The sequence below is a fragment of the Oratosquilla oratoria genome, chromosome 38, assembly GCF_046742065.1.
Source record: "Oratosquilla oratoria isolate Oo_2021 chromosome 38, ASM4674206v1, whole genome shotgun sequence".
NCBI lineage: Eukaryota > Metazoa > Arthropoda > Malacostraca > Stomatopoda > Squillidae > Oratosquilla > Oratosquilla oratoria.
In genome coordinates this window covers 18,199,078-18,219,098 of record NC_134814.1, presented here as the reverse complement: position 1 = coordinate 18,219,098, position 20,021 = coordinate 18,199,078, and the positions used below count along the sequence as shown (strand labels likewise).

Here is a 20,021-nt window from a genome sequence, read left to right as displayed (position 1 = left end):
ACCTCCCCCTACTCACTTAGCACAATTAATTTAATTATGTAGAACAAGATAAATTAAATGAAGTAGATATGTACTTTTATTTCCTAAGGCTAATATACAATTTTCTTTTCAGCAAGCTGTCATGAAACAACACACTTCCTAGGAATTCCGAAAGGGCTAATGGTCTTTGCTGCTTTTTTGTCAGGGGTCTAGTTTTCTGTATTATAACCTATAAGTTTGCTGTCCATGTACAGAAGTTTGTATAAAATGTGTGATTTATAGTAATACAGACAGCTTACAGAGGGTTACTTCAGTTGTGTAAAAATTGTATCATGATATGGGTGTGTAAAATAAAATATATTCCCATTTAGATCATCTTGTTTACATTATTTACAAGGATACAAAAAGATAGGGCATAACTTCTAGCTTGCTTTTAATAAATTTACAAAATGTTAAATTACTGCTTTTATACAACCTTTACAAATATTCTCGGTCTCTAGGAGGATTGCGTTTTGCAAATCTGCGGTCAAGTCTGAAACGAGAAAATTAAAGACATGAGGATGTCATGTGATTGTGTAAACCTGTAATGATAAAATCTAGCATAAATTACAATAAACTGGTTCCAGTAAATAAACAATTTGTTATATGTTGTAATATGTTTCACAGACTGGAAACCCAGTTACTGCCAACTACTGTCAGCCCCTTCCCAGAGAAGAAACACTGGATTGTGAATACTTTAAAAACTATGCAAGATAAATCACTTACATTATTAATACTATATACCAAGAGCTTTTCCCCCTTACACTGGAAGTAGCCAAGTCAGTGGCACATACCTATTCCCACCCTTTTCATCCCTCCCATCTCGGCTTCTCATGGATGACAGGTCATCTGGCCAACTGACCTGGGTCAAACACATTGCAGGCTGACATAGTACATCAACAGCAAGGCTGTTTCACCTAATCGGTGACCCCTTTTTTATCCCCTTGTGCAGGAAAGAGCTGATGCAGCCCGAAGGGATTTCTCCCTGTCTTCTGATATTCACACATAAGCACCCACCATCCTTCCCTTCCTTGCATAGCTGCATCATCCATATATAGTCATTCTCCACTCGTCCCTATCTCTTGCCTTCTCCCTTCCTTGCTTGCTCAACCTACATTCCCTATTGCTCAATGCCCCCTTCACCCCATCCATCCTTAGTTGACCCCTGAAGTTCACTCCTTCCACCTCTTTAACTAATCTTTCATCACTCATTCTTTCCATGTATCCAAACCATCCCAATAATCTTTCATTGGTCCTATCTGCCTTCTCCTTTTTCACTCCCACTCTCCTCCTCACGTCCTCACCTTGTTTCTCACTCTACCCGACCTAGTAACCCCTACCATACTTCAGACATTTGATCTCGAACACATTTAGGAAAAGTAAGGGTTGAATAGATCAGATTTTTGTGGTAAGACATATGTGAGAAAACTAGGAAAAGGCAAGGATGTTTTTTGGTCCTCTGGATATGGAAAAGGCTTACAACAGGGTAGACAGGAAGGCACTGTGGGAGGTTTTGCAGATATATTGTATAGGAAGAAAGCTGCTAAGAGCAGTAGAGTTTTTACGCAAGTAGTAGAGCCTGTGTTAGAATCAGAAATGGAGAGAGCGAGTGGTTTGAGGTAAAGGTGGGGATTTGCCAGGGATGTGTCATGTTGCCATGGCTGTTCAATGTATACATGGATGGGGTGGTGCAAGAGGTAAATGCATGGGTAATGGGCTGGGGACTGGAGATGGTTAAAGAAAATGGAGAAAAATGGGAGATAAGTCAGTTGTTGTTTGTTGACAACACTGCTTGTAGCAGGATCACAGGAGTGATTAAGGAAGTTAGTGACAAAGTTTGGGAAGGTGTGCGAAAGAAGGAAGTTGAAGATGAATGTGGGTATAAGTAAGGTGATGTGACATACAAAGATGAGATGATGGCAGCAAATTGTAAGCGAGTATTAACCTCTTCACTCTGGGGCACATTGCACGTCTGGCAGCATTAGCTGCCAGACTTGCAATGTTGCGTCATAATAATCGCATTATAAAAAAATAAAGTCACTGCTCAATCGCTCGTTCTCTTTCACCCGTGAATTTTGATAACCATAGAAAATATGAAGCCAGTTTAGAGAGAATGAGGGTCACGCAGGTACGACTACAATGAATATAATCAAGACGCCGACGTCGGCATCATCGTGTACCCACTTGCTCCTCATGACGCCTACGTAGGCGTCACCGTATGGAAGTGGTTAAGGGAGAAAGGCTGTAGAAAGTGGATAGCTTAAGAGGGAAAGGGAGGAATGGAGATGGAGGCAGAATGTTGATTGAGAGAAGAAAGTAAATGCCTTGAGGGGTTAAAATGTGTAATGAGAAATAAGAGATTTGGGAATGGATGTTAAGAGTAGATTGTATGAAGGGGTGATTATGCAGACAGCAATGTATGTGGGAGAAACATGGAACATGAGAGTGTTTAAATGTGTTCAAGATGAAATGTCTGTATGGTAGGGGTTACTAGGCTGGATAGAGTGAGAAACCAGGAGATGGGGTGGAAAAGGAATTGGAAGATAGGACCGATGAAAGAATATTGGGACATTTTGGATACATGGAAAGAATGAGTGAAGAAAGATTAGTAAAAAAAAAGTGAGGAAGGCAGAGGCAGATGGAGTGAACACGAGGGGGTGAACATGGATGGAAGGGGTGAAAGAGGTGTAGGGAAAGATGGTGATGTCTGGTGAGGAAGCAAAGGAAAAGACAGAAGACAGAGTGATTGGAGAATGGTTGTGTATGGATGATGCTGTGATGCATGGAAGGGAGTAGGTGGGGGGGATGAGGAGGTTAAGGAGTGCGTGTGAATGATATTTTGATGCAGCCTGAAGGGATTTCATCCATTTCTTTTTCTGCATGAAGGGTGTTGCCGATTAAATGAAGCAGCCATGCTGTGAATGTGCTGCATCTTGCTGCATTGCTTCTGACCCAGGGCAGTAGGAGATGTGGGGATGACCAGTCATCCTGGAGGAGCCAAGAAAAGGAGGGAGGGGTAGTGAGTGGGAGCAGATTATGTGGGGATGAAATGGGTGGGAGTGGATTTATGCTTTTTGACTTTGGCTACCTCCTGTCCCTATACAAGACAGCACATTTTACGAGTTTTCTAAATTACTAAATGAAAGCTGAGTAACCAAGGCTGAATTCGGTTACAGTGAAAATTGTATTATTTTGATTCCCAAAAAATAAATTGAATGAAACAAATTTTCCCAATAAGCTTCAAGAGCACCAAGGATACCTGCAGGAAGGAACTTAAGAGGGTACAAGATAGCAAGAAAAGTAGATGATCCAGACACACTGTATGACCCAAGGCTGTGCTGGTATGATAAAGAGGATTCATTTCTATGGGAATCATACCCATACACTATTTTTCCTTGGTTGTTTTCCCATAACAGTCTCACATTCTAGCTTGAAGCATCCATGTACAAAGGACAGTGGTTTCACATCACATCTTCCTGTGATGCCATGTTGCTTGGGGCTGCTCAAAAATGCTAGCACCATCATAATTTTTACCAGCATCGTGTAAATGGCTTACCACTTGAAATGCCATCTGGGAGAGTGATAGGTTGGCAACAAAAGGAGCTAGTGTCTAGCATCAAAAACAGTGCTGTGTACACTGGCCTTTAGTGTGCGGACACTAGTACATATCTCAGAACTGGATGGTGCCCTGAACACAAGCATGCTAATGTGATTTTCACTTCTCTTGAGAGGGATTCTTCTGTGAACCTGATATCTGTAGGGGGTGTTGGTGGATTATTGAGTTTGATGGTGTGTCCAAGAGCTTTTGCGATCTAGGTGCGAATGTGTTTTAGTGTGGATGTATTGTTTGATTCAAGTTTTATGTTTGACACAGGTTTTACATGATTTATTTTTTACATTCAACTGCCTTTGTGATATGAGATAGGTGAGTGGAGTTTAGGCAGGGTTGTCTGATAGTTCATAGTGCACCTGCATCTGGCTGTGATCATCCATAATTTTCCTTGTTTTTGGAATTCCAAGAGGTTGACATGTTCCGAGTCTCTTGAAACAGGACTTTTTTTTTCAATCCAGTAAATTTTATAATCTGAGGAGGATGCAGGAGGATTTTGGCTGCAGTTTGCTTATTTGGCTGAGTTCAAGCTTAGGGAATTATATATGTGTATTCACATACACATTTGGATCACCAAATAAGCTATTTAAGACTGACCAAACTTGGCACTCTACCATTAACCCCAAGACATAAGCTCCCCCCCCCCAAAAAAAAAAAAAAAAAAAAAAATTCACTTCTAGTAAAGTACCACACAAGCACAATTGCACTTAGGACACCATCCAGCATTCAAATAGTATAAACATAATAGAATTAGCCACAGATTCAAACTTCCCTAGGTGCAACCATTACACAGAGGATACAAAACAATGCCAATACAGAATAAGTATGGCCACAGAATCTAACTGCCCTGGATGCAACCATGACACAGAGGACATTATTCACCCCATCCAACACTGCCTTACACTGACTACCCCTAGACAACATTATCTTTTCTCTAAGCAATGTATGGGCAAATCTGGTGGCCATTGTCAGTTACTTGGGATCCATGGATTTCCAGAAACTTGTGACAACAGATTAACTAGTTGATCACAGACTGGAAACCCACAACCCCATAATGGCTGGCAACAGTCCTCAGTCCCTCAAACAGATCTCTCTGGGAATCAGTCAATCAACAGTTGCCTCAAGTTTCACTATATGGAAAGCTCACAACTCCACAGTTGCTGGAAGCTGTCATTGGGGCCTCCCATAGGCCTCTTTAGGAAGAAACTATGAACTGTTGTCTGTGCTGTACCAGTGTGAGACTATTTCTCTATCACTGGCTGAAAGTGGTAGAGGAAGGGGAGCAGTTGTTGGTTATCTGTGCCGGAAATACAGCACAAGTTGATGGAGAGAGATCTTGGGCCCAGCCCAGAGACCAAATGTCAGTGAGCATGTCCTGATGAAGGTGAGGAGACTGAAAAGGTTTTGAAAATGAGCAGCTTTGATGTCAATTTTGCAGGACCACCACATGCAGATACCCATCATCATTCCCTCTTTCTGAGAAGAAACACTGGAGTGCTGTCTATGTAGTACTAGTGTGTCATCTCTCCTGATGCGGAAATGTGGAAGATATTAGTCATCCACTTTTCAGAGATCAAGTGTCATGCTCTCAGGGCTGCATCTCCATATGGAGGTGAGGGTGTTCACTGGTTTCCAAGATGGGCACCTGGAAGATGATTATCTCAGGGACCGACTTACAGAACTGCCACTAGGAGGTATCCACTGTTAATTCCTCCAGTACCATTAAATCAATATAAAACCTGTACTCTTATCACCTACCTGGGAAACCAAAGGTGTTTTGTAGTTCCTGTTATTTTCTGAAGCTTTTTATTGGTGAAATAAGGATGATTTACTCGAAACAGTTCCTTTACTTCCTCATTGTTCTGTACTTTCAATACAGAGTCGGTGTCACTCTCAGCTTTAGGTATAGGCTGAAACAAAACACAAGAAGTATATACATACATACATATACCAAAGGCTTTTCCCCTCTTACATGGGAGGTAGCCAAAAAGAAAAAGACATAGAAACCCATTCCATCCCCTACATATTCCACTATCCTCCACCCTCTTCCCTCCCTCACATCTTGGCACCTCCTGGATGATTGGTCATCCCTGCATCTTGTCCACTGCCCTGGGTCAGAAGCAGTGTTGCAGGACACAGTATATCCACAGCAAGGCTGCTTCATTAATTCAGCAACCCCCCTCTCCGTCCCATCATGCAGAAAAGAAGACGGGGAGAAATCCCTTTGGGCTGTGTCAATTTATTTCTCATACATACTCCCTCACTCCCCCTCATGCATCACAGCATCATCCATATACAACCCTTCTCCATTCACCCCTATCTTCTGTCCTCTCCCATCCTTCCTCAACAGACATTCCTCTCTTTCGTAATGCCCCTTTTACCCCATCCATCCATCTCATCCTAGGATGCCCCCTCATATTCACTCCCTCCACCTCTGCCTTCCACACCTCTTTTACTAATCTTTCTTCACTCATTCTTTCCATGTGTCCAAACCATCCCAATACTCTTTCATCAACCCTATCTCCCAACTCCCTATCCACTCCTGTTCTCCTCCTCAACTCCTAATTTCTCACTTTATCCAGCCTTGTAATCCCTATCATACTTCTCAGACATTTCATATGAAACACATTCAAACTCCTCTCTTTTATGTTCCATCTTTCTGCCCCTTACATTGCTATCGGTACAATCAGTCCTTCATATAACCTCCTCTTAGCATCCATTCCCAAATGTCTATTTCTCATTACACTTTTTAATCTACCAAGGCATTTACTCACTTCTCTCAATCTACATTCTACCTCCACCCCGACTCCTCCCTTTCCTGCCACATTTGCACCCAAGTATCTAAAACTATCCACTTCCTCCAATCGTTCTCCCTTAATACTCACTTCCAGTCTGCTGCCACTCTCTCCCCTTGTACATCTCATCACCTTACTTTTGCCCACATTTATCTTCAGCTTCCTTCTTTCACACACCTTCTCAAACTCTGTCACTAACTTCCTCAATCCCTCCTCTGATCCTACTACAAGCACAGTGTCATCAGCAAACAACAACTGGCTTATTTCCCACTTTTCTCCATTTTCTTTAACCATCTCCAACCCCTGACCCACCACCCTTGCATTCACCTCTTGTACCACCCTATCCATGTATAGATTGAACAGCCAAGGCAACATAACACATCCCTGATGAAGTCCCACCTTTACCTCAAACCATTCACTCTCTCCATTTCTAATCCTGACACAAACTCTACTACTCTCATAAAAACTCTTGACTGCTCTTAACAGCTTTCCTCCTATCCCATATATCTGCAATACCTCCCACAGTGCCTTCCTGTCTACCCTGTTGTAAGCCTTTTCTAAATCCATAAAAGTCAGTCCACCATAACTGTACCTCCTTTTTTCAGACATTCTGCATGGCATCCATCCAACCCAGGTGCCTTACCAGCTCTCATCATCTTAACAGCTGCTTTCACTTTATCTTTCCCTATTTCTCCTCCATTTTCCTCACTCATCACTCTCATTTTCTTAGCACTTCCCACTGCAACTACCTTTCCCTTCCTATCCTCCTTCACATTTAGCAACTCCCTAAAATACTCTGCCCACCTTCCTCTCACTGCCTTCTCTTCCATTATCATTTCTCCATTTGCACTGTTTACCTTTTCCTCTCTACTTGATTCACCTCCTCTTCCTCTTTTAATTTCTTTCCAAAACATCTTTTTATTACTTTCAAAATTTTCTGTCATACACTTACCCCATTTCATATCTGCTCTCTTCTTTGCCTCCTTTATCTTATGCTTTACTTCCCTTCTCTTTACTTTGTATCTCTCATACAATTCCCTTGTCCTAATTTGTAGCCAATCTATGAAGGCCTGCTTCTTCTCTTCTACAGCCTTCTTTGCTTCCTCATTCCACCATTCACTACCCTTTCTTCTATTTCCTCCTACTCTCCTTGTTCCACATACCATCTTTGCACACCTTTTGACTTCCTCCTTGAACCATCCCCATTCCTCCTCCACTCCTAATTCTACTCTATCCTTCACTCCCTCCCACTCCTCACTCAGCTTCTTATACTCCTTCCCCTTTTTTTTCTCATTTAAGCAGTTCACTCTAAGTACCTCCCTACCTTCTGCCCTTTTCCTCTTTCTCCACCTATTCTCCACTCTCAATTTACCTTCCACCAGAAAATGATCTGATATTCCCTCACTCTCTCCCCTTAAAACATATACATCCTTAATTCTTCCTACTATACTCCCGGTCACTACTATATAGCCCATTAACGCTCTTTCTGCCACCCTTCTATCCACCACCTTCTCCCATGTGTACTTATGCTTGAATTTCTTCCTAAACACTATATTTGCTATCAACACTCTTTTGTGACACATCTCCACCATCAATTCTCCACTACAATTTTTACCTGGAACTCCATACTTCCCAATCACTCCGTCTATTGGTTCATTTCCTGCCCTAGCATTAAGGTCTCCCAATACAACTACATTGACATTTTTCCCTAATCCCTCTATGCACTCATTCAAATCTACCCAAAAAGACTTACATTACCTCTATGCTCTTCTCACTACAAGGCCCATACACACTTACAAAGACCCACATCTCCCTTCCCAGCTTCACCTTCATCCACATCAACCTTGAAGAAACCTCCTTCCACTCCACTACACGCTTACCTATCTCTTCACTTACTAGTATAGCCACCCCTTCTTTCCCTTGTCCCCTCTTCACTCCTGAGAACCTCCCAACTACACTCCCAAACTCACACTCACCCCTCCCTTTCAATTTAGTTTCACTCTAAGTCAACACATCCATCTTTCTTCTCACAAACATACTGCCTATCTCTTCCTTTTTACTCTCATCTGTACCACATCCACGCACATTAAAAGACCCAAACCTTAGGGTATTGGTTGGAAAACTCCTAGACCCTCTTATGCCTTTATTTATTTATTTATTTATTATTATTATTTTTTTTTTTTTAAGGAATGTCCCCTGTGGGGTTACAGGTAGCAGCATTCCTAGTCCTAATCCCCGTCCTGTTTTTTGTCTCCTTTTACGACTCAAGTGGGAAGACTTGGTGGCAGCATTCTTTTCCCCCACCACAGAGTAGGCAAAAAAAGTAAATGAATATTCAAAGAAATGGTACAGGACAGTAACAAGGGGTTGGGGGACAGCATAATGGAGGGACAGTCGTAGTATAATAAAAGTGTCATCATTCCTCTATGAACAGTCTTCCTCTATCACATACAAAATGATGTGTGGCTCTGGTCCGTATGGGCACCCCATATAGACTCTAAAGTATCAACTGCATGCTACTTTGCCACAATAACATGCAGCCAATACCCGAGCTGATATATACTTTACTTATAATTTACTCTTTTCCTTCCATAAAGAGAGCCAAGATCACTCAAACAGTACATACACATGACATTTCTACAGTTTACAAAGTCTTTCTAGATAAATCCTAGAAACACTAGTCACCCATAAGATAACACCAGGGATCAATGACAGGTATTTACAAAGGATGATACTGCCAAACTTCAAAACCTCTCGATACTCGTCTCTATCTGGAGGTGCTGTCCTATGGGAGTCGCACTTGGTCTTGTGACTGGACCCAATTACTCTCATGAACTTTGTACCTCCCCTACTTTTTTTTTAACATATGGAAAGCTAATAACTGGTGACTGCCCCTTTCTTCCTACTTTTGCATCAACCTGTGACAGAGAAAGAGCCCCCACATACAACAGACAAAAGTCCAAAGTTTCTTTCTAGAAAGATTTATGGGAGGGCCACAATCACTGCCAACTGCAACCATGTACTATGAAAACTCTGAACTCATATTCAATTACCCACAGATTGATGCAGCAGGGAGTGAGAGAGGGACTTACTCCTTTCATCTCAATCATGTATCCCTTGCACTGCATTCATACTTACATGGCTGTGTTCAGGTCCTTACCTTATACCAAAACCATACCAGCACAGAATCGGCCAGACAACAGACCCAGTTGCAACCATTACAGACACAACACAAAGCACCTCATAGCTCCCTTCCTGTGTAATACAACTAGGTAAATACAGCTAGGTAAATACAATACTGTCCTACACTCACTTCTTCCTGACAGCAACAGAAAATCTCTTCACTAAATGACTTTAAGGGGGAACCTGTGGTCATTGCTGGATTCCCTGGGGTGTGTAGGTTTCCTCCAAGAGAACCAGGGTAACAGACTGATTGATATATACTGACAATTCATCACTGGTGCACCACTCACATGGAGTAGGTCACTGCCTCAGCCTATACACTCCCCTCTTAATTCACTGTCATCTAGTTTTCAATATGGAAAAGAGCAGAGGCATACATATGTGATATTAATCAAATAGCTGTTACTGTACCTTCAGTTTCACTGACTAGAAACCTGCAGTACAACAACAGCAACTTTTAACTGCTGTCTGTGTACTGCTAGTGTCAATCTATTTGTGTGTGTCATCTAGCAGCACCACCACAATGCAGAGAAGGAGGGTAGTCACTATTTGTCAAATCTCCTTATGTGAAAAAGGGGATAATATTCGAAAATGAAAGAAATATCTCAGGCCTAATCTGAGACCAGTGCTAATCCCATGGCAATGCACCTTTATATGGCTCTACATGGAGGTGGGGGAACTGATGGGTTTTGAAGATAGGCAGTTTGAATATATTTCTATCTGACATCCAGTTTACAAGTGCAAGTGCACAAGTAGGTAGCAACCATCAGTCCCAACAATAATCAGAATAGTACATAAACCCATATGAATTCTATGAAAAGTACAGTTTTCCACTTTTACAATTATAGTTAGTGCCTCATCTTTCTTGGCAATATCTGTTGATTTATGTAAGGGACTTTTGCATTTCATATTTAGTACAGCATGTTAAATTTAGTCTCCAAATCTTGATCCAGAATTACTGTCTGATTAGTTTGTATTTCTCTCCTTGTGACATACAATTCTGGACAGGCATGTGACAAAATGAATCATGTCAACATAATGGTGCCCCCTGGGTATCATTTTAGTTTTCTCACAATGTATTGCTCTGTATTATAAATATTGTACTGTAATTATGGTTTTATCAACTATGATACAAATCATGTATCCATGACCATCACTACATTGACATATAACTGTACAAGACTTGACAAAACTACACTAATTAATATATATATATATATATATATACACACACACACACACACGCATGCACACACAAACCGGCGGCACGGTTGGTAGAGTCTCAGACTGTCAGTACAGAAGTATCGATGGTACCTGGTTCGAATCCTGCCCAGGGCTGAAATTATTTCAGTACCGCTGTGCTTTGAGTCGTTACTCCAACTCTCGTGGGCGGGGAGTTAGGGGTGTGTGTGCGTGTAAGGTGCATTACCCATAGATCGGACATGCGAGCTCTGAGCTCTCTTCCGGGAGGGAAATAGCTGTCGATCATGAGTCCAACATGTGATCTAAAGACCAAGGTGAATCACACACTAAATACTAAAGAAAGTAAGAACGGAGGAGGATTGCAACTTGTTACAAGACTTGGACAAGATCTGGAAATGGACTCAAAAGTGGGAAGTGAAATTCAATATCAAGAAATGTAGTATAATGGAATTTGGAAAAAGTAAAAACTGAATATTATAAAATTGGTGAAGAAGTCAAAAAAGTAAACTCAGAAAAAGACCTTGGAGTGATGATCAGCAAAGACATGACACCAGACAAGCATATTAATAAAATAGTTGGAGAAACCTACAATTTATTGAGGTCAATAAAAGTGGCATTTGTCTGCTTGGACGAGGAAATGATAAAAAAAAATCTAACTACACTAATAAGACCAAAACTCGAGTATACAGCAACACTATGGACACCCAGTACCAAAAAGAATATAAAAAAATTAGAAAGAATACAAAGAGCAATAACAAAATTGGCACCAACTCTTCCCAAAATGACATATGAACAAAGACTGCAAATTAGAATTACCAACTCTGGAACAAAGAAGGAAAAGAGGTGACCTACTATCTATAGAATTATGAAAGGAATGGAAATCTTAGATAAGAATGATTTATTGAAATGGGAGAATGGAAAAACAAGAGGACACGAAAAGAAACTCAAAAAAGATAATTACAGAAGAGATCTGAAAAAAAAAAAAAAAAAGCTTCCCACACAGAGTGATAGATACTTGGAACAAATTAGGCAAAGAAACAGTGTGTGCAAACACTATTCAAGGTTTTATGAAAAAACTTGATGCTGAAAGATACAAAGACGGGTCACCACGAGCATAGCTCCCTTCCTATATAATAACTAGGTAAATATATATCTATATCTGTAGATTGAGAGAAGCAAGTAAATACTTTGGGGGATTAAAAAGTGTAATGAGAAATAAGACATTTGGGAATGGATGCTACAAGGAGATTGTATGATGGGGTGATTGTGCTGATAGCACTGTATGGGGCAGAAACATGGAACATAAGAGTGGAAAAGTTTAAATGCATTTGAGATGAAATGCCTGAGAAGTATGGTAGGGGTTACTAGGCTAGACAGAGTGAGATGCAAGGAGATGAGGAGGAGAACAGGGGTGGAAAAGGAGTTGGGAGACAGGGTGGATGAAAGAGTATTGGGATGGTTTGGACATATGGAAAGAATGAGTGAAGAAAGATTAGTACAAGAGGTGTAGAAGGCAGAGGTGGAGGGAGTGAACATGAGGGGACAACAAAGGATGAGATGGATGGATGGGGTAAATGGGGCATTGAGAAATGGGACTGTCTGTTGAGGAAGGGAGAAGACAGAAGATAGGGGTGAGTGGAGAATGGTTGTGTATGGATGATGCTGTGATCCATGGAAGGGAGTGGGTGAGGGACGAGTAATTGTGTGTGAATGATATTTTGATGCAGCCTGAAGGGATTTCTCCCCTTCTTCTCTTTTTCTGCATGAGGGGATGGAGGATGCAGATTAAATGAAGTGGCCTTGCTGTGTCTTGCTACATTGGTTCTGACCCAGGGCAGTGGGTGAGATGCAGGGATGACCCATTATCCAGGAGGAGCCAAGGAAAGAGGGATGAGGGGTCGTGAATGGGAGTGAAGTATGTGGGAATGAAATGAGTGGAAATGGATTTATGCCTTTGACTTGGCTACCTCCCTTGTAAGGGGGAAAAAGCCATTGGTATATGTTTGTATGTATATATGCATGTATGTATTTACCTAGTTGAATTATACGGGAAGTGAGCTATGCTTGTGGTGACCCGTCTTTGTATCTCTCAGCATCAAGGTTTTTTTTTTAAATCTTGAATAGTGTTTGCACATACTGTTTCTTTGTCTTATTTGTTCCAAGTATCTATCACTCTGTGTGGGAAGCTTTTTTTTTCAGATCTCTTCTGTAATTATCTTTTTTTTTTTTTTGTTCCTTTTCGTGTCCTCTTGTTTTTCCATTGTCCCATTTCAAAAATCATTCTTATCTAAGATTTCCATTCCTTTCATAATTCTATAGATAGTTAGTAGGTCTCCTCCTTCCCTTCTTTGTTCCAGAGTTGGTCATTCTAATTTGGACAGTCTTTGTTCATATGTCATTTTGGAAAGTTGGCACCAGTTTTGTTGTTGCTCTTTGTATTCTAATCTTTTTTTATATTCTTTTTGGTACTGGGTGTCCATAGGGTTGCTGCATACTCGAGTTTTGGTCTTATTAGTGTAGTTATTTTTTTTTTTAATATTTCCTAAATTACTTTTTTTTTCAGGAGGTGCTAAGATAAGAGGGAGGGTGGAGGGGTGTGGAGTGTATTCAGGGATGGAATGGGTGGGAATGATTTTATGCCTTTTCCTTTTTGGCTACCTCCCTTGTAAGGGGGAAAAAGCCTTGGTATATGTATGTAACATTTCCTCGTCCAAATAGGCAAATGTCACTTTTATTGACCTCAATAAATTGTAGGTTTCTCCAACTATTTTATCAATATGCCTGTCTGGTGTCAAGTCTTTGCTGATCACCACTCCAAGGTCTTTTTCAGAGTTTACTTTTTTTTACCTCTTCTTCACCAATTTTATAATCTCTGGATATTCTGTTTTTACTTTTTCTAAATTCCATTATACTACATTTCTTGATATTGAATTTCACTTCCCACTTGAGTCCATTTCCAGATCTTGTCCAAGTCTTGTTGTAATGAGTTTCAACACTCCTCACTTTTTACTTTCTTTAGTATCTTTGCGTCATCTGCAAAGAAATTCATGCAACACTCTACTCCTTCATCTATGTCATTTATGTATATGGCAAATATGATTGGGGCCAGTACTTATCCCTGAGGGACACCACTTTTCATTTCTTCCCAATTTGAGAATTTATCTCTAATTATTATTCTCATTTTCCTCCCAGTCAGGAAGTCTTTCATCCATTCAAATAATTTTCCTCTGATGCCACCTATTGATTCTATCTTTCTTATTAATTTATTGTGTGGTACCTTTCAAATGCCTTTTGTAGGTCCAGAAAGGCACAGTCTGCCCAACCATCTCTCTCTTGTATTATGTCTATTAATCTTGAGTAGCAGATCAAGTTTGTTGTACATGATCTTCCTTGTGTGAATCCAAATTGATTTGGATTCAGTATAGTTTTTTCTTTCAAATGTTTAACCCATCTATTTTTGACAACCTTTTCACAATTTTTTTTTTTACTGTGCTTGTCAGGGAGATCAGTCTGTAATTTGATGGGTCTTCCTTGTTTCCTCCCTTATAAATCGGTACAATGTTTGCATTCTTCCAGTCCTGTAGCACTTTTCCTTCTTTAAGTGAGAATTTAATTATATTGTATATTTTATCAGTTAATTCCTCCATGCATTCTTTCAGTATTCAATTTGCAATTCCGTCTGGTCCATGTGATTTTCTGACATCAAGGATTTTGATTTGGTCGCTGATTTCCTTCTGTGTTACAATTATTTCTTTCATTGAGGGGGATATCTCTCTCTCTATTTCCTCACAGTTAGGTAAGTTTTCTATTGTGAATACTGATTTGAAGTGGTTGTTCATAATTTCAGCCATTTCCAGTTCTTCTGTATATTCATATTTACCTTGGTGCAGCTTTTCTATTTCTTGTTTGTTCTTCAGTTTGCCATTTGTATGTATGTATGTATATATATATATATATATAAACAGAAAAAAAGCAGCATAAGTTTATTTTGGGCAATTGATTATACTTTTGAACAGGTTTTACCTTGGAGTATTCATATGGAAATTTTGGTTCTGGATGCCAGCACACTAACATGGAATTATGCTCCACCACTGTGACCCCATCAACAAGTGAAGTTTTGCTTGCATTTCTTGATACGACCTGACCTATGAATGGAAAAAGAAAAAGAAATAAAACTGATTAGATATATATTTAACCACTTTGAAAATTTATATACTTTCTTTACTGTGTTTGGGCCAAGGGATGGATGTTTGAGATCTTATCTGGGCCTTCTGAATGGGGAATTATTTATTACATTTTCTACCTTTATTGGAGAAAGGAAGGGTGGCACTTGTGTCTATTTTTTTTTTTTTTTTACATTTCTCTTTAGTTATTTTCCTAAAGATCTTGACTGGTATTTTCAGCATTCCTGGTTGTACAACAAATTTATAACAATCTGAAAAATAGCACTTATAATCCCCATATTAAAAGCAAACTATCAGAAAACCCAGCATCTTCCAGACCAATATCACAAAAATATTTATAGAAATTCCCAGGTCCAAATAATAATTTTCCAAGTGCTCAATGAGTGTATATTATAAATTTGTGACCCATTAATGGAAATAGTCAGTATGCACTGCATTCGAGCCTATCTTTTAGGGGCAGGCAAACATTGCTCGTTTTCAAAACAGGTGAGAATTCATCTATATACAACTACACAATCTAAATATAATTGGAAATTAAGGATATAGATTAAGTTGGAACCGTACTTGAATTTAAGGCTAGGTAGAATAAATAATTAGAGAATAGGAAACAGGACCCAATGAACATTGCTCCTTTTCCTGTATACTAGAATTAGGTAAACACACAACTCCTGATGAAAGATGAGAGGCCTTTGAGAGGTCATGGGAGCAATTAAGAAAGACCACATATCTAAAGGATGTGAAGAAATACAATTTTCCATTTAGATGAATAAATACTTGCGATAGCTTAGGAAGTGATATCGTCCAAGCTCAAACAATACACAAGTTCAAATCTAAATATGATAATTGGAAATCAAGGACACAGATTAAGTTGGAACTGTACATGAATTTAAGGCTACCTATGATAAAAAAATAAGAGAACAGGAGACGGGACTCAATGAGTGTTGCTCCTTTTCCTGTGAACTATAATTGGCTAGATATAGTTTATTCAGTTTGATGTTGGTTATAGGTAAAATGCTAGAATCAATAATAGCTAACAGAATCAGAAATCACATTGAGAGACATAATTTGATTCATGATTTACAGTACAGGTTCACCTAGAGTAAGTCATGCATAACTGATCTATCTTTTACACTAATGTCTACAAGGTGTCAGATAACAATGACAGTTACGAAGTTATTTACCTTGACTTTAGCAAAGTGTTCGACAAGGTGCCCCACCAGAGACTAATAGTCAAAGCCCATGGCATAATAGGAAAAGTGTTTGAGTGGACCAATGATAGAAAACAGCAGGTCACCATTAATGGTGTAAAATCCAAATGGGGGAGTGTTACATGTTGGAATTCCCCATAGCTTTGTTTTGAGTCCCCTGTTATTCATTATGTATATAAACAACTTTGACAATGGGATTACTAGATATGTTAGTAAGTTTTAGGACAATACTAAAATTAGGTTCCAAATCAAGTCAGGAGAGGATACTAGGAAATTGCATGAAGATCTTAACAAATTGTTCACATGGTTGGTGAAATGGTAAATAGACTTCAATATCTCAAAGTGCAGTGTGTTAAATGTAGGTTTACACCACCTAGAAAGTAGATGTAGCTTAGATAACACCTTCTTAAAGAAAATTAAGTGTGAAACTTGGAAGTGCTAGTGTTTCCTGACCTTAAATCCAGGAACAGTGCATTACCACCAATAACAGAGCTAACAGAGCATTGGTTTCATTGCTAGGATGGTTACAAGTAAAAGTGCTGAGGTAGTTATCAAACTCTATCTGGTGTTAGACCTATCCTTGACTGTGTGGTATAGTTTTGGTCTCCATCCTATAGAATGGATATAAATTCACTAGAATCAGTAGAGGAAAATAACCAAAATGATACATGGGGTCAGAAATTTACCTTATGAGATCGGGCTTAGGCACCTTAATTTAAACTCTCTAGAAAGATGCAGAATGCAGGGTTATATAATCGAAATGTTCAAGTGGATCAAGGGCTTTAACAAGGGTGATGCAGACAAGGTCATTATATTAAAACAAAAGGGCAGAACTTGCAGTAATGGATCTAAATTGGACACATTTAGATTTAACCACTTTAGTACGAGTCAAATTCTTGTGCACAGTATCAGCTGCCATATGTATGCTGTATCACACTACTCGCATTATAAAATATAAAGTTGCTGCTTTATTACTTGTTCTCTTTCACTCTCCGTAATGATAAACACAGAAAATGTGATCAAACCAGTTCACAGAATCCTAGGGAAACTCATGTACAACAACAACAATATATATATATATAATGTAATCAAGATGCTGATGCCTGCATCCTCATGTACCCACTCGCACATCATGATGCCTACATAGCCATCATCATACTGAAGTGGTTAAGAAGGAAATAGGACTAGTTTACCAATAGAGTGGTCAATGAATAGAATAAATTTAGTAACCATGTATTGAATGCTGAAACTGTCAGTTGTTTTAAGAGAAGGTTAGATAACTTTATGGATGTGGATGATAGGTGATAAAGGACATAGAAATGCCTAGTGTAGGCCTTATAGTCTCTTGCAGTCTTCTTCTTTCTTATGTTCCAGAAACCTAACTAATCTTCCCATCACCCCAAATAAGCATGGATTCAAGAAGGGCCACTCCACCAGCACACTTGTCACAATCAATAAATCAATCCACTGTCAAATAAAACCTTTTGCATGAGACCTACAGCTCCCAGGTACCCAGCACCAAGCACTGAACTGACCCATAAGTCACTCAAAGAAGATATAATGTGTTGTTGTCCGAATATGGCATGGGTGGGGCATTGTGAGATGAGGTGTTTGGTGTGCTGTGTGTGATGGTTGAATCTGAGGCAGCTAGTTTCTGTGACCAGGCCTATTCTGTGTTGATACAGAATGTATTGCGCCTTTTAGTTCTTTGGTATCCTTTATTGAGAAGTGGTCTGTGGGTAGGTCATGCAAGGTTTCCCATGTTTGTGTTTGGGGGAAGGGTAAGCACTTTGTTAAATCAGGGGATGCTGTTGGTTAAGTTGAAGTGGTTGACTAACTTGGTGGATGCTGGAATTTGATATGTTAAAGTTAGGGAGTTGTTCTGGTATTTTGTTTCCTCTTTGGTCTGCTGTTTATGTGTGTAGCTAAATTGAGTGATGTGCATTTAGATCACCTGCAGGTAATTTGTTAGAGAGTTGAAAGGTTGGAGTTGAAGGGGGGGGGTAGACTTCTTAGTAGACTTCAGGATCAAGAATCTTGGAAAGTCAAAGTTAAGGTCTACTTTGTTTTGGTATGGATCTAGTTGGAGGCTAGCAGGGCTGGATAGGCTTTAGTTTGTTGATAATGCTGACAGTGCTAATCATTTTCCTCTATGGGGAGGAAGAGTAATTACTCTAGCATTACCCATGTAGATTGTTCTTGAGTCTGGAAGGAGACTCTGCTTTGCTCACATTGAAGTGCTTCAGGGTAGGGGCGAAGTGCAACAGAGGGAGTTTTAAGGGGGCTGTTCTTCACTCCTTATTTTTACTAAGTATCATCATGTATGCCACATTATGGGTGACCTTACTGGAGGCAGTTCCTCAGACAGGTTAGGTTTAGGGGAACTTTTCTAGCCCCATCCCCATGTGAAGTGAGTAGAGTAGATCCTAAGTAGGGCTGCTTAACCAAGTAGATTGTTGCCAAGCTGTCTTAATCCCTGATCTTATCATGGGGTGACTGCTGAGCCTACACTGCCTGCCATGTGGGCTGTGGCATGCTCTCAGAGATCAACATCACCTCCTTTCCCACCATTACTAGAAGAGTTATGGTTCTTAGTTGGAAAAATCAATTCAGTGTTTGTTAGTGGAAGAGAAGGTTTCCAATGTTTGAGTGAACTGATTGTGATTGAAGTGATCGAATATACTTTCAGTCTCAGTCAATGCTTCACTCTTGGCATCAGTTCCCAGATGGGAGCCTACCCCAGGGGCATGACTTAGAAGTGGTGAAGCTGCAATTGGTTTCCTTTCACATCCTCATTAGAGATCTTGCCTTCCTCACCTAATGTATGAGACAAGATGGAAAGAGCTACAAGATATGGAAATGAGATTCATAACAGGTAAAGAAAACCTAACCCTTTGAGGGAATCTACAATACATAAATCCATGTAATTATACATTGATTTTTGTCATGTTCCATAGCTGACATATTCATTTCAGCTTTGGTAACAGAAGTATACTGCCAATATTGGCAGAGCCTGTACGGATAGGCACTTCCAGCGTTCCGTGTTTCCTTTCCTAGGTTTGTGTTCCCATTGTCAACATTACCCAGTATCTATTGCATGCCTCTAAAGCACCACGGTTATGTCCATATATTTTTCATGAGTAAGTTCTAAATATTCTGAACTTTGTACTATCTACAAGTGATCTAACCAGGTAACTACTTCAAAATCGCTCTTACGTTTATGAAATCAACAAAATCTGTTCAGTATTGAATTTATGAAATATAAATGATACTAGACGGTTTCTCCCTAATAGAATAACCATTAAGGATAGTTTGATCACAATATGTCATTTTAATATACAATTTATTGGACTTACCAATTATTGGCCGGACAGTTTTACTTACACATCTCCACCCCAACATCGTACTTCTAAATTTTCGTCTGCATGTAAACTCCAATCAACTTTCAACGTCAAAAATTTAAAGATTAAAAAGCGCTAGAAATGATTGCAAATTTTATTAAATTGGAGCTGACTTTTCATTATAGGAAAATAGTTCCTAAGTTCTATGAAATATTAGTAAAATTGAAATGTCATGATCACAACAATTATATTCTACTTATCTCGTACAACTTGTAAAGAGATACACATATTTTTTTCATATAAGTAAGTTATCATGTCTCATGTCGACATTAACATTTGTTAAATTAATGTAATTATCCTATTTAAGAAATATACATATATGTATTTTAATAATCTATTCAAGTAGTGGTTGACATATATGTTCACTATCATAATAAATTACATCCGATTAAAAGATATATCTATACTTGGATTAATAA

At 39.4% G+C, this 20,021-nt stretch overlaps 2 protein-coding genes across 3 annotated transcripts in view; one reads left to right on the top strand and one right to left on the bottom strand.

Annotated features, from left to right (window-relative positions):
• The window catches only part of LOC143020001 (uncharacterized), a 34,083-nt gene extending 33,647 nt beyond the window's left edge, over positions 1 to 436 (top strand). The window contains exon 6 of the mRNA XM_076176089.1: positions 113 to 436. Coding sequence (XP_076032204.1) covers positions 113 to 142 — 30 coding nt within the window. The 3' untranslated portion in view covers positions 143 to 436. The remainder of the gene's footprint in view (positions 1 to 112) is intronic.
• Positions 396 to 19,714, bottom strand: mRpL42 (mitochondrial ribosomal protein L42). 2 transcript variants are annotated; one of them, XM_076176090.1, is made up of 4 exons: positions 19,558 to 19,714; positions 14,833 to 14,954; positions 5,387 to 5,538; positions 396 to 511 (listed from the first exon to the last, which is right to left on the bottom strand). In XM_076176090.1, exons 1-4 carry the CDS (start codon positions 19,601 to 19,603, stop codon positions 457 to 459), a joined length of 375 nt encoding a protein of 124 aa, XP_076032205.1. In that variant the 5' UTR covers positions 19,604 to 19,714; the 3' UTR covers positions 396 to 456. The 2 variants fall into 2 exon arrangements, with proteins under 2 accessions (XP_076032205.1, XP_076032206.1); XM_076176091.1 differs by having other exon boundaries at positions 19,586 to 19,706.
• Between the last annotated feature and the right edge of the window lie 307 nt (positions 19,715 to 20,021).

What these genes read in the sequence shown, in the direction of transcription:
- mRpL42 (XM_076176090.1), bottom strand. Translation starts at nt 19,603, where the DNA reads ATGTTGGGGTGGAGATGTGTAAGTAAAACTGTCCGGCCAATAATTG. An exon ending in TTCCATATGAATACTCCAAG is followed by an intron (nt 5,539 to 14,832) that starts GTAAAACCTGTT and finishes GTTTTGTTTCAG; the next exon opens with CCTATACCTAAAGCTGAGAG. An exon ending in AAACACCTTTGGTTTCCCAG is followed by an intron (nt 512 to 5,386) that starts GTAGGTGATAAG and finishes TTCTCGTTTCAG; the next exon opens with ACTTGACCGCAGATTTGCAA.